The following is a 14,719-nucleotide window of genomic DNA, read 5'->3' on the forward strand; positions in this document are numbered from 1 at the left end:
GATAAAATATTCTGTCAGATCAGAATAAAATAATTGTGAGAAGGCTTTGAGAAGTATAGTCGGTGTGGGCTAGGGAGATGGCTCCGTAGATAAAAGCACACAAGCTGTGCACAGTTGAGGAAGACACTTGGCGTTAGCCTCTGCCTAAACACTTACATGCATATATGCATACATATATGTGTGCCAAGCACAAAAAGAAAGAAAAAAGAAAAATATACTTCTTGGATCTTTCACTCTGATTCTGTTAGAACTTTGCTATTGAGATTTTGAGTTATACATAACCCCAGCCCTAAGATGACTGGAGGATTGTATTATCGCTCCCTAACAGACAGCCTGGACAAATCAGCTGAAGCAGTGTGTAGTGTGCCTGGGAAATACACCTCCAGGTATAAGTAATATCTCCTGCCTATTCATGTCACACATAACCAAGGCAAAGTAGTCCAAAGTAACGTGCTTACCCATAGTGCCTTCCTAAGTGCCCCGTGCTCCCCACCCTGTTGCCTTTGGGAGGACTGACCAGGATTCTGAACAGTAAGGCTAGAAGATCTGTGGTTTCATTGTTTATAAAAACAACAACTGAGATGGCTCAGTAATTAAGAGGCTGTCCTTCCAGAGGACAATTCCCAGCACCCACATAGCAACTTACAAGTGTCCATAAGTACAATTCCAGGGCATCCAGTATCTTCTGGTTTCTTCAGATACCAGGTACTCACAGACATACATGGTGTTTAGATATACATGCAGGCAAAACACCCCATACATAGAAAGCAACAATAGTAATAATGATAAAATAAAACACCTCTCCCTAAATGGTGTTTTCTGACAGCTTTGTGGTCAGGTTGGCTAAGAGAATGCTAGGTTTCCTGTTGTCTCTGAAGCCTGTGGCAGCAAGTTACAATGTGAAGAGAAACTTGGAGTTCAGGTGTAGGGATTGCCCATTGGACAGGTGTCTGCATTGGCCAAAGCAGCCTTTGTCCCTGTTAGGAAGAAGAGACAAACACACTTTAGGACTCTAGCTCTGAGGTAACTCGTGCGGCTCTTAGAGGTGCTCCTTCCCCTCGTGACGATGTCTTCCGAGGCTTAGTCTTTGACATGAAGGCATTGTTCCTGAGTCAGTGGGGATCCCAAAGTGGCTGCTTTTTTTTTTTAATTTAGAACTGAGGCTGGAAATCTCACTCAGCGCCCCATGCATGCTAAGCAAAGGCTGCATGCATGCTAGGCAGGTGTTCTCCCACTGATCCACAGCTGCAGCCATTTGGTCACTCTGGAACTTCCGGTGCTGTGAAATGGATAGATTTCTTTATAAAGTTAGTCTGCTTCTGTGCCTCATTATAGTAATGAAAGCAGACTAGCCACAGCATACTGTTGAGCCCATGGGGGAAGCTGGGGTGTAGGTAAGATTCTGGGGAGATTATTCTGTCATTAGATGGACATCTATTTGGATCTCAGAGTCTTTACCAACTTACATTGTTCTTTTTTAGATCCTAGCCAATAGCATAGGGGCCAAGAAGATTGTTCTCTATCACAAGATTTTTCTCTGTAAAAAAACCTTTAGATTATTTCTACTCAGAAGCCTCAAAACCATGTTAGACAATATTTGATGTTTCAAGGGCTTTAGAAACAAACAAACAAACAAAAAATCAGGAAAGGCACTCCCATATACTCCCACACTCTCCAAAATTAGACAGCGGTGTGATTATGGCTCCTACGTGGAAAGTGCAACATTTAAAATAAGCTTATCCTTTGAAAGGATAAATCAGTCCTGCTGAATACTAGGGGGTTATCTTTACACTAAACCTGACTAGAAAAGCTGGTAGCTGGTATGTATGTCAGATACAACAGGCAGCAAGCATTCCAAAGTAGAAAAGAGACTGACCTTTTTAAGAAGAGGCTCCACTAAAAGAGAAGTCACAGCAGCCCTAAATTTAAATGTATCTAATAATGTACTTTCCAAATATATAAAGCAGAAATGGACCAATCTAAAGATTTCAGGAAATAGACTAATTGCGAAGCCTGCTTGATCCTGATCATGCCTCCAAATAGCATGTGAACAGCAGACAGAAATGAAAACACAGGGATTCTCGTAGGCATTGTTAACCAGCCTGACCTGGTTGATGTTAAGGAAACTGCAGCCAATAGCTGTACAGTACCATAGTGTCTTAGTTAGGGTTCCTATTGTTGTGAAAAGACACCATGGCCACAGTAACTCTTCATAAGGAAAACACTGAGTTGGGGCTGGCTTACAGTTTCAGAATTTAATCCGTTATCATCATGGTGGCACATAGGCAGGCATGCTGAACAAGCCAAGAATTCTACATTTAGATCGGCAGGCAGCAGAAAGAGAGAGACACTGGGCCTGGCTTGAGCTTCTGAAACCTCAAGCCCACCTCTAGTGACAAAGTTCCTCCAATAAGGTGCTGTGCAGACAGAACCAGTCCAGCAGAAATGAGAAAACACTGTCAGCTCATTTTGCCGGCAGTGAGCCGAAGCGTGTAATCCTCTCTGCAGACTCAGCCTCTAACTCCAGCTTGCTCATGAGTTTACTGTGTAACTTTGTAAGTCACTTGGCTTCCCACGTGTAAAAATATTTCCTCAGATCCCTGTGAGTTCTCTGCAGCTCTCTGCTGTCCACCCTGTTCCTGTACCTGGCAGGGATATTCCATTCCTCTTGATTCTTGCACCCTGAGTCCCCTCTGAGAGCCAAGCATCTCACCTCACAGATGCGGAAGGCTCACTTCCTCTGAGCACCTCGCCAGGGAGTCTTGATTTGCTCCATCTCCAGCAGCTTCACTTCCAGCTGACTCAGCTCTCACAGCTTTCTCTTTAGTTTGCTTTGATTTCTTTTTTGTACTTGTTTTTCAAGATGGTTTCTTTGTATAATAGCACTGGCTGTCCTGGACTTGCTTTGTAGATCAGGCTGGCCTCAAACTCAGAGAGATTCCCCTGCCTCTGCTTACCCAGTGCTGGGATTGTAGGCGAGTACCACCATGCCTAGCATTGCTCTGGTTTCTTAATGTTCATCAAAACTATAGATGGAAGATTGAACACAGAACTCCTGATGTGTGTTGACTAGGACAAAATGAAGCAGGGTCTTAGCTCTCTGGTTCTATATAGTACTCAAACCTGAAGAGCCATTTTAACCTGGCTCACTTGGCAGTCCATCTCATACATACACTTCACAAGAGCTCAAGCCCTTTGTCAACTGCTAGCTTGGGTCTTCTGTTTACCAGCACACGTGGGATCTGCTCCTGTTCAGGAACCTGTATATAGATATTAGCCAAGGTCCCTGCCTGCTGCTGTTGTGAAATGAGTCATCTCTTCTCCTGGCTTAGTGCATGTGTGTCCAATGGCTCATCTCACTTTAGGCCATTGTAGGTGGGCCCAGAGCCATCTTGCACAGGATAGGGACCTAGGATGCTGCTGTTCTAGATATTGTCCACAATTGCTGTTCTGACCTTTCCTGATTCAGTAGCACAGCAGTCAGAGCAGTTGAGGAGAGCAACCATCCATTACCATATTCTTCCCACTCCAAGGGCAAGAGGACTCATAGGTGGAGGGTCACACAGCAGAGTGACAGCTACAGCCCAGAGTAGTATCAGGCTACCGCTGACTTCAGGGAGCAGCACTTACTAGAGAGCCTGAACTCATTCTTTCAGTGTGTAGAAGAGTAGACATCTAGAGGCCAGCAGACTGCTGATGAGAGTGTCTGCCTTCTCTTTCCCTGCCTGGCTTGACATTGCATCTCACACACTGTGATGTCTATTGGTTGACTAATAACAAAGACAGTAATGAGGCTATATGTCTGTGTAGTACATTAATTTCCACAAGTCAACCTTGAAACTAGAACTTGATTTTATGAATTCTCAACACTCTTATTGAGGGCTGTGGGAAACTGAGACCAAATTGCAGAAGACTCTTACCTTAAGGAGCTTCATATCTAGGAGCTATAGATAAAATAGCTGGCTTTGGGAGATCCTTTCCGAATCCCCACAAGGTCAGTAAGGCAGCATTAGATCTTCCATATTATTGGAGAAACTGAGCCACAGAAAACTGCATTGATATCCCCTAAGTGGTACAGCTAGCCAAGAGACAAGGTCTGGACCAGAACCCAGCCAGGGATCCTGACCCCCAGCTCAGAGCTCATTAAATAAGTTTTGCAACCATTCAGTGTGATCACCCTTTCCCTTCTGTGGTCCTCACCCACCCCCACCCTGTGGCTGAAAGGATACAGTGTCTTTGCCCCATGCCAGTTCCCTGCAGCTCACTTACATTTTATTTATTCTCTCCTCCAGGTTGTGATCAATTATTCAATTGTTAAAGGGCTGAAGTACAATCAGGCAACACCCACCTTCCATCAGTGGCGAGATGCCCGTCAGGTCTATGGCTTAAACTTTGCAAGTAAGGAAGAAGCAACCACATTCTCCAATGCCATGCTCTTTGCCCTGAACATCATGAATTCCCAAGAAGGAGGTAAGCAGGGTTTACCTTTCCTGGATGCTGAGACTCTCTCTTGTTCTGTGTCCCAGCTCTGGCTGGCTGACATGCCTACTTCACTGTTGACATGATTTGGAGCCTAGTACTTGTCTTGAGGTTCAGCGTCATGACTAAGAGGGGGGTGATGTGCCATTTGTGAAAGCAGGTCTGTAGTGAAGTGCTCCTGCAGCCCTCAGGGAGGCATACTTTAATGTTGCCCGTCTCACCTCCATGTATCAGAACAGACGCCTGGCAGGAAACTGGCTGGGAAGTAAACGGAGTCCTAAGCTCTCAGCGCTTTAGGATTTAGAGTTCACAGATTAATATCTAGTTGACTGTAGTGGTCTGCAGTGAGTGCCAAGTACTTGGTGAGTACAAAGGGAAACAGGGAGTTGCCTATTGGGCTGTATGGGAGACCACAGCAGTAGCGCTGGCCAAAGGGCCAACAACAGTGTCTGAGGCCTGGGCCCAGGTGCACAGCAGCTAGCTGAAACTGGCAGGGTGGCAGCTTGGACACGGTAAGGCCTGGGGTGGGGACTAGCAACAGCACCCGAGCCGAACAGCAACCTGCTCATGGCCTTATTGCAGCAGCTTTGAGGGAGGACAGAGGCCTTCCCATCAAGGGTGTCTTGCTGGCCTCAGACATTGGCAGGAACCTGACTTAACCACAGTGGGGCACAGTGCGGTGGCTGTGGACTAGGCTCGGAGTCGCTCTGTTGGGTGTGAGCTCTGGTTTGCTTCATTCCAGCCAAGGGGCCCTTGAACACCTTCCTGCAGGTTCCTAGGCCTCGGTGTCCCTGCCTACAAATGCAGGTGTGGGGAGTCGCTTCACATTCACATGAGCCGTCCTGGGCCACCATTAGGTTTTCTGCTTTGAAGCCCTGTGATTTTGCAGCTGTGCTTCCGGGGGTCAAGGAAGTGTATTTCTTGGTCTGGTGAGCCCACCTATGCTGCAGCCCCTGGCAGGCTTCTCATCCCAAGGATCAGAGCTTAGATGGGAGGGACAGTGAGGCTGCCTCCTGCCATCATTCAGGTCCCTTGTAGGAGAATAAGGAGGGCTTTGGAGTCAGGTGTCTGCCTTGTGCTGACACCACCTCCAGGAAGTGACCTATCTTTTGCCTGCACTGTTGGTTGGCTCAGCCCCCACCCAGAGAGGTGTTGACTGTTGTTCTTCCTCACTCTGTTCTGCTCAGTTCCCTCTCCACCTCAGATTTACCCTCCAGCAGTAGGGAGACACTCTTTAACTCACTTGAGTCGGTAGGAAGAGCCCAGCAATTCCAGAGTTCTGGAGGCAGGAGGCAGGGTTCTAACCCAGCTGCACTGCAGAGTTCAGGGGGCTTTTGTTGTTTGTTTGTTTTATCTCCATTGGTGTTCTAGACTCTGAAAAGGCAGGGTTGGTGTAGATAAAGATTGTTCCACCGGAAAAGCATGGAAACAAAGGTATTTTTTGTGGACAAGCCATACCTGCTAAGCACAGTGCAGCGTGCAGCTAGAAAACATATTTTGAATTTTCTGAGCTAAAACTTAACTCTGTTTTAAGAAAAAAGTATGTTTTAAACAGTTCTAGAGTATACTAAATTTTCTAGGATTATAACTTTGGTATACCTCAAAGGGAAACTAGGCTTGATTCTGTTTGTAACTTTACTGAGAGTTGTTTTCTGTTTCGGAAAACCCAGTCTCCAGTGTTGTAGCTGTGATATTTTAGATATCCAGACGACTCCCCTGTAACAAATCTATCTGTGGCAACCACATTTCCTCAGAGTCTGTGGGCAAGTGCAAGCAGCTCTCTGATTCTGTCTCTTGTAGGTGTGTCTGGACTTTTACAAACATGATGGACACTTCTTATAGATCACTTCTCTGCCTCCCTTTGCTGAACACTTAAGGTGCTACCCTGAGTTTTCTGATCTATGTAGAGCAGTTATATAATTCCTGAATTGCATTTCAGGGTAATACAAGACATTTGAAAATGTTGGTTATGGAGAAGGGCTTCAGTTCTTAGGCTGGAGAACTGCTTGACCTAGGAGCAATGTGAAATCAGACTCCTCCCTTGTTCCATGTCTGCGATTTCATTTCATCATCACTCAGACATCTCACAATGGGGAAAGCCAAGTCTCGGAGAAAGCATGGCAAACATTTGATCCGAGCCATTGATTTGACTTTGTAAGGAAAATGAACAGGGTGAGAGAGAACCTTGATCAGGGGAGAAGAGCATGGGAAGAAGAGCATGCCTTGCCTCAGGTTCGGTTTTGAGCATGTTGCTGCATCTGCAAATGGTTGCTGGTAGTTATGTCACCTGACTGTTGTGTAGGATGCCTTGTGCCAGGGAGATGTCCTTAAGTGCTACTCCCTCCCCCTGAGCTACTCTGTTCCCACGGCCAGCATTCTCTCCAGACTCTCCACAGACATCTTGTAATAATGTTATTCCAGGAGCGCAGAACTAGGATGGCACTGGAAGCAAGGTGCCTACATGGTAGGACTTCGCCTCCTTTCCCTAAAGCTTCAGCTGACATTTGCAAAGGTAGATGTCCAACCCCAGATGGGGTCTGCAGAGATGGAACTGGGGAAGGAGCCTGAGGTGTCATGAAGCCACAAGTTTATTATCGGTAGTCAGGTTCAAGGCCTCTTAGCCAAACAACTGAAAATCACACAGATTTGCCAAAAAAAAAGAAGAAGAAGAAGAAGAGGAAGAGGAAGAAGAGGAAGAAGAAAACTTAACTGGAGCAAAGCCAAGGTGCATTTTAAAGGTCTGAGGAGGTTCCGGGGTGATTAGGAACATTGTTCAGGGAGGGGATGTGTACATAGAACATGCAGGAATACACTGTCGAGACTGACAATAGGCCACGTGAGCATGAGGGAGCACTTGACCCCATTCCCTCTTCTGGGGTCAGGAAGAGGGGGAAGTGGCTACTCAGGGGTACAGTTTAGGTGGTTTTGTTTTGATTTATAGACTGGGTCACAATCACTTTCTACTGTGCATGTCTCTCCTTGTGAATCTAATTGCAATGTTATGATATGCATACCCAATATAGGTTGGCATCAGGTAGGAAATATGGGGTTCTCCCTAAAAGTTTATAGACAGTTTTGCTTTATATAGTCAAAACCAGTTCAGGACAGGTCAGCTCTTTTGTTCTTCCTACCTATCTACCTGGATACATTAGGAATGCATTCGTATAGAAAAAATCCAAATTCAATAACTGCATGGCAGAGAAACGTCTACTGTTTAGAGAGGAGGTATGTGTAGTCTGATATCACGCAAGGTGGGGATCTGAAGAGGTTCTGAGGCGCATTGTTCAGAGAGAGCTACGTGCACGGTGCATGCAGGTAAAAGAGCTAGGCTGCCAGGTGCACTATCGTAAGAGAGGTGGAAACCAAAACCAGCTAGGGTCATAGGATCCTAAACTATTCCTTATGTTTTCCTGCCTCGAGTTTGCATTTTGTAGGTAACAGAACTAACCCCAATCCTGAGTGAGGCTTATATAGAATAGATTAAAGCTAGGTCCACAACCAAGCATTCTCCTCCTATCCCAGCCAGTCTGGGTCTGAGATGCCATTTCTTCCTGGAGTCTGCGGTCAGAGTGGTGCTTTGGGAAGCAGGCGGGTGCAAGGCATCTTTTCCCTTTTGGTTCTTGCCAATGAAGACTATGCAGACCTTCGCAGTAGGTATAGTACAGGGCCCACCAACACTTCTGAGAAACAGACTGCCATATTCAGAGCTTAGGACTCTTCCTTTTGGCACACGAAGAATACTCCCCGCCACACCCCCCCCCCCCGTGNGCCTGAGTTCCAGTCCCTGCAACAATGGTGTGAGTTTGAATTCACAGGGAGCAGCCCTGCAATTGCTGATAGCCCATCTGACCTTGGGCAAGACCTGAACCTCAATTTCCCATCTAGAATGCAGAAATGAGATCATGAAGATAAAAATAGTAATGACAGGAGTTTTGAAAACAAATAAGGGCAGAACAGCTTTAGCCTGAAGTTAGGGGTCAGCCACGTAGTGTGTCCAAGCTCTCTGTGGAGGTAATGGCTCCTTTAAAAGCATGAACTGGCTACCAGAAGTTGCAGCCTGGGAAAGTCCTGGATGTTAGACTTGGTCTGGAAAGGAGCAAGAGGCAGAGCAGGAGGATGAATGATCAAAAGGCAAGGCTGCAGGCTTGAGATTAGATTGGGCTGATTTCAAACTGTTTTTCGGAGGAGTACCAGGGGCCAGCATTTTGTATAGGATTCACTGTGAATAGGCTTGGTCTATCTCCTCACTGTGAACCTGGGTGAAGTGTTAAACCTCAGAGCTTCTTGAAGTCAGCTTCAGTTTTGCTTCCCACAAACCTTATTTTGCTAGAAATTATGAAACTTTTCCCTCGAAGAGATAGAACTCCTAAACTGTTTTTTGCATCTCCCCTGCAGTGGGGATGTTGACTGTTGGTATGGCTTCCTCTGGGTATGCCTTTTGGGCCAAGGTCACACTTCCTACCCAGGCTTTGTTTCCAGGCTCTGCTCATTCCATCTGCCCTGCCCCCTACTGGCCACACTGTAAACAGTGGCCCTCTGTGTTTGTCCACCCACCTCACTAAGAGAACCGGGGCTTTGTAACAGTCTCCATGCCAACAATACACAAGTCCCCTTCACACTTTGCTCCTGCTAGGCCTTCCCCACCTCTGACCCCTTCTCCCTCCTCACTTGCCTGACATAATTCAGAATCCCCATAGCTCCTCACTCTCCTCAGTGTGCCCCCTGTTACTGTGGTTTTTTGCCTCTATCCTGACAGTAACACTTGGCACAGCACATTCGAGCGCATGGACTCAGCCAGTGTGAAAACTAAAGACCAGTCCCTAGAACCTCAAAAGCCAGCATGATATCTGATGCCAGGTACACCCTGACAAGGCTTGGGGATGTGGCAGGCCTGGAGCTCATTTACAACCCAAAGTCCTCAACACAGTTCCAGCTGCCTTACACCATGTCTGGGGAGGAAGGGATGTGTGCTGGGCCAAGTCCCAGGAGAACTCTATCTCATGGTCTCCTCCCAGACCCCTCATCTTCAGCCCATAGATTTACCGTCCCTCTCCTGACTGTATGGACAAACCAAGAAGTTTGCCTTGACTTCCCTTTCCGGATAAGGGCCAAGCATCCATCCAGCCTGGCTGCCAGTGCTGCTTATGTCAATGACCTGCACAGCCCTCCACAATGCACCTTGCCTTTGACTTATTTATGACTTGGCCTAGTGCGCTCTCCTGCTTGTGATGTTTCTTATGTACCACTCTGACTGTGGATTCACCCCAGATGATCAGAGAACCTGGGTCCTTCCCAGGACTCTTGGTTGGCTGTGTTCAGTTATTGAGTTTCTCTGGAGCAAGTTGCTTTCCATATCTGTATTTATCTACACCCTAAGAGACTGACATGCAAGTGTTTGTGGTGCCTGCATGAGCGAGTGAGCGAGTGGGTTCACTATGTGTTCCTCCATTGTATTGTGCACCTTGCAAACATACCCCTCGCTTCCTGCTTCTGTACCCTCTCCTGAAGACCACGATGAAGCTCCTGAACCGCCAGCACCATTTGCCATCTGTGAAAATGGGCTCAAGGTGAGGGGTGCTATCTGTGATTGAGGGACATGGTCAATGGAATTGTCTCACACAGAAATCGCACCCGTCACCTTGGCCTGCTGAGCACCACCAGAACCAAGAAGCACACCACCCCAAACCAAGCAGCAGCCCTGGTGAAGTACCTGTGAATGTGGCCATGATGTGTGTGAGCTGTGGAAGGAGCTTTGGATGCAGACCTGGGCAGTGTGTGGGGTTTGGATGTGGATTTGAACAGTGTGTGTGGCCAGCAGAGTAACAATCTGTGAGAGATAAGAAAGTAGTTCAGTCCAACATGACTAACTATTGGTTCAGACTTCAGGAGTCTGACCCCAAATAATTAAGTTTAGGCATATTTAAGCACAGCACAATTTGGTGCTTTCCGGGTGATAATTAACTCAGTCCCATATACAACAAAGCTCAAGATGTGACTACATCAAAACTCTTTGTAAAGTACGTGTGACATCTTCCATAAAGATCGGTTCTGTCGATTGACAAGCTCACAGTAAGGGTCTGGGGAGTGGTCTCGGCCACATAGATAGCGCAGAGGTCACTAGGCTGTTAACCACATTTCCTCTCAGCCTTCTGGCCAGATAACAGGTTTATGTGTCCCTCCCTTTGAAGGGACAACTCTGTGTGTTTAGCATTCCTGGTTCCCTAGTACTCATCTGTGAGCACAGAGACCTTCATACCTCCCACAAGATAGATCTGTTCTCCAGCTCTTTTGCAAAGTACTCACCCTTTCTAAAATTGTTTTTCCATCTGTGAAATGGGTTGTCACACCTACCTCACAGGGGTGTTCTGAGTGCAACACAAGACATTGTGCAAGTTCTTTATCAGTTGAAAATCACTCCAGCAGCTTGAAATGCCTCTCCTTACAAAGCAGGAGTTCTCATCACCCACTCATGTGACAGTGCTAATAGGAGAGGAGGACATGGTCTCTGTGGGGAGTTTACATGAAGGTCTCTGGAAAGGCCTGAACTTTAGGGTGCGCTGCATGGGGACCCTTAATCTCAGAGCATCTCCTTTAAAGTAGTACTGGCTCATCTGCAGTTTACATCCCAGGAGAGAAAAGCTGCCTTCTCCTCCAGCACCAAGGTCACTTCCTCAACACTGATGGCTACTGATGCTTCAGGCTTCCTGAAACCCCACAGACCCAATGATAGTATGAGACGGTGATCCAGAGCATAGCCACCTTACACGCCTGTCCTCTGTACTCAGAGAACAGACGAGCAAGGTGAGCTACATATAGCCAACACAGGCAGCTCAAGAGGGACACAAACTGGAAGCAGGGGACCCTTCTGTGCCCTAGCTGCCTGCATCTGTTCTACACTCTGTTATATTTAGTGAACATAGACCCACCGCATCTATTTCTGCATGCCCCCATGCGAAGTCTTACTTTCCTGGACACAAGGGCTGGTGAGATGGCTTAGTAGAGCAAGGGAAGGTGCTTGCTGCTACGTCTGACAGCCATCGTTCAGTCCCCAGACCCACAGTGGTGAAAGGAGAGAACCAGCGCCTGAAAGCTGTGCTCTAGCTTCCATACGCGCACACGTAAAGTAGACAAGAGGGAGGCTCTAAGGATCGAAGTGCTGTCATACACAGGCTCCTGAAAGCTGTGCTGTAGCTTCCATACGCACACACGTAAAGTAGACAAGAGGGAGGGAGGGAGGCTCTAAGGATCGAAGTGCTGTCATACACAGGCTCCTGAAAGCTGTGCTCTAGCTTCCATATGCGCACACGTAAAGTAGACAAGAGGGAGGGAGGGAGGGAGGGAGGGAGGGAGGCTCTAAGGATCGAAGTGCTGTCATACACAGGCTCCTGGGGCTCCTGTCCCCTTTGACACTCACATTGGTGGTGTGATGCCGCTAGGACTAAGAAGTGCCTTACAGAAAGACAAGAGCCTCCCTTTCCACATTGCCGTTGTACATCTCCTCCCTGCATCGTCACTGTATCTCCTGAGTTCTCTAGAGAGGTTAGGAACTCTTGCCACTATTTTAAAGACGAGGAAACAAAGGCTCATAGCAGTCCATAATTTGCTGAATACCACACTAATGATAAAGACTTCAGTGTACAGTCCAGATCTCTGCCCATCACACTGTCTCCCAAAGGACTGACTCTGCTTGTCTGGTAGCTAGCAAACTGTAAGGATAACACACCTTCATCAGAACTATTTATGAACACTTCACTTGGCCCATCTCTGTAGACAGAGAATGTAAGTGGAGAATTCATTTATGTCCGTTTTCTTTCTCTCATAGCATGTATAACCTCTTTCCCACAGAGTTACTCCAATGCACACCTGGAGGTGTAGCACTTGGGAGACTGAGCCAGGAGGATTGGTTCAAGTTTTAACACCAGCCCAGACTACATCATGAATCTTTGTCTCAAAAGAAACAAAAAACACAATAATAATAATTTTAAAAGTAGCTTCTTGCCAACTTCAACTCTTGGGTGTGAAGAGCTGACTCAAATGTTGTAGTTAAATAGCCACCCCCAAGGCTCACAAAGCCAAGTCCTAAGAGATACAGCCTTCACTATCTAGAGTAGATGTGGCATGTGATCATGAGGCTCTGTTCCATTTTGTCTGCCGCCTGTGTTCATTGGTTTATCCATTCTTTCAAAACTGGGTTTTTATAACACCCACCCAGTCAGTTTGCCTACCTCTGTGTTTAGCTTATTTGAGTCTCTTCCACACAGCAAGCAGATCTTTCCAGTGTTCAGTATAACCTGGTCACATCTTACTCAGAGCTCTGAGGGCCATCAGTCTTAATTCAGAATGAAGTCCAAACCCTTACAGGGCTTGCCTGCCCTGGTCTTGGCTGCCTCTCTGAATTTTCTCTGTACACACACCTTGCTCAGGTTTATCCAGATGCATAGCCTCCTACCATTTCCCAGAAACACAAGGGCTTGACCTAGGACCTGCATACTCAATGTGTTGTTAAGGTCACAGTTCCTTTGCTCACTTCTCTGGGAACTGCCTACACATCACCCAGTTAGAGTTAGCATGTTACAACAAGTGTAAACGAATTATGTAGTCTGGCTAGCCTGTACAAAAGACAGGGAATCCTGGTATTTTACTTACAAGCTGTAAGCCTAGATTGGCAGGTTGTCTGCTACTCTCACCTACATCCAGTCCATGTGCCCCTGTCACTTGCACTCTGAGTCATGTCCAAGCTGCCTTCTTCCCTCAGTTCATCTTCAGAGTGCACTTCTCAGCCACATGCTCCTGGTCCATCCCATCTAATGGACACCTTCTTCCCCTGCTCCCTCTTGAGACCCGTCACTCATTCCTCATGTCCTACCTTTCTCTCCTGGCCTGTTATTAACCAATAGCTTTAAATTAGGGAGCAAGGTTTATACAACAAAAGCTGGGGTCCATGAGAATTCATTTATCTGGAGGCAACCAGATCTTGGGGTTCAGAATTTAGCATTGTCTACATAGCAACACAGCAGCCCCCAGCAATCACCTTAGCACCGTTCTCCCATTAGGCTTTATTCTTCTTTTCTGTGTTATGTCTTCTTGCCTACCTTGTCTCTTAATGATAAGCTGGGCAGCAGTTTGTGTCCATGCTGTCCCTAGCATCTAGCCAGGGTCTTTTGTGTGAATTGAATGAGTTGCATCTGGGAATTATTGACCTAGTGTAGGATTTGTAGTCCATAGCAAAATGAATTAGAAATGTTCCTACACTCATTAAACTCACAGCCAGGCTAAGAGAAGAGACTGTAGGTATATGTCGTCAAGTACTACAGTAGAAGGAAACTAGAGGCTTATGGCCTCCAGGTAAAGCCCCGGAACACTGACAAAGGAAACGGAGCAGTTCCTTGGATAGGTGGCCATGTGTAAGTTTCTCTGTCACTATGATAAAGTACTTAAGGAGCCTAAAGGAGAAAGAATGTTTGGCTCAGTTTCGTTTCAGAAGTCTCAGTTCTATAAGTTAAATTGTGGTAGAAGGGCATTGAGGAGAGTGTATTTACCTCATGGAGGCCACGAAGTAGGAAAAAGGTAGGGCAGAATTTCAGAGACAGATGTACCCTGTAGAGCCACACCACTGACACATCCTCAAACTCGGCCCCACATCCCCATTGCTCTGACCTTGTCCTGTCCTTTACCTGCTGCCTCTCAGTAGCACTGCCATACCCCCAACACATGAACTGTTGGGAGACACTTTGTACCTACATCTTAACACCATGCCTGTTGTGCGTCTTAAGGATTCATAGACATTTGCCAGTTAGAAGAGGCTGGACAGATGGCTCAGTGGTTAAGAGCACTGGCTGCTCTTCCAGAGGACCCGGGTTTGATTCCCAGCATCCACATGGCAGCTCACAATCATCTGTGACTCCACTTCCAAGAGATCCAGAGTCCTTTCCTGACTTTCCTGGCACTTGGTGCACAGACATAAATGCAAACAAATACTCATATACATAAAATAAAAACAAAACTTTGTAAAAAAAAAAAAAAAAAAAAACCATACATGCTTTTGGTGTGTGTGGTAATGCACACCGGCAATCCTACCTCTTGGCCCGGGAGACCAAAGCAAAGAGATCATGAGTTCAAGACCAACCCCACTTATCAGTGAGTGCATATCATGTGAGTTCTTTTGTGATTGGGTTACCTCACTCAGGATGATATCCTCCAGATACATCCATTTGCCTAAGAATTTCATAAATTCATTGTT

The 14,719-nt window shown here is 46.6% G+C and overlaps 1 protein-coding gene and 1 long non-coding RNA gene across 6 annotated transcripts in view; one reads left to right on the forward strand and one right to left on the reverse strand.

Annotated features, from left to right (window-relative positions):
- Window positions 1-14,719, forward strand: part of Evl (Enah/Vasp-like) — a 124,618-nt gene that overhangs the window by 84,764 nt on the left and 25,135 nt on the right. For all 5 annotated transcript variants that reach the window (XM_021178559.1, XM_021178561.1, XM_021178558.2 and 2 more), the window contains exon 3: window positions 4,293-4,470. In XM_021178559.1, coding sequence (XP_021034218.1) covers window positions 4,293-4,470 — 178 coding nt within the window. The remainder of the gene's footprint in view (window positions 1-4,292; window positions 4,471-14,719) is intronic.
- Window positions 819-14,719, reverse strand: part of LOC115032777 — a 26,481-nt gene continuing 12,580 nt past the window's right edge. The window contains exon 3 of the long non-coding RNA XR_003838395.1: window positions 819-977. This is a non-coding gene — a long non-coding RNA (uncharacterized LOC115032777). The remainder of the gene's footprint in view (window positions 978-14,719) is intronic.

The sequence above is a fragment of the Mus caroli genome, chromosome 12 (assembly GCF_900094665.2).
Source record: "Mus caroli chromosome 12, CAROLI_EIJ_v1.1, whole genome shotgun sequence".
NCBI classification, from domain to species: domain Eukaryota; kingdom Metazoa; phylum Chordata; class Mammalia; order Rodentia; family Muridae; genus Mus; species Mus caroli.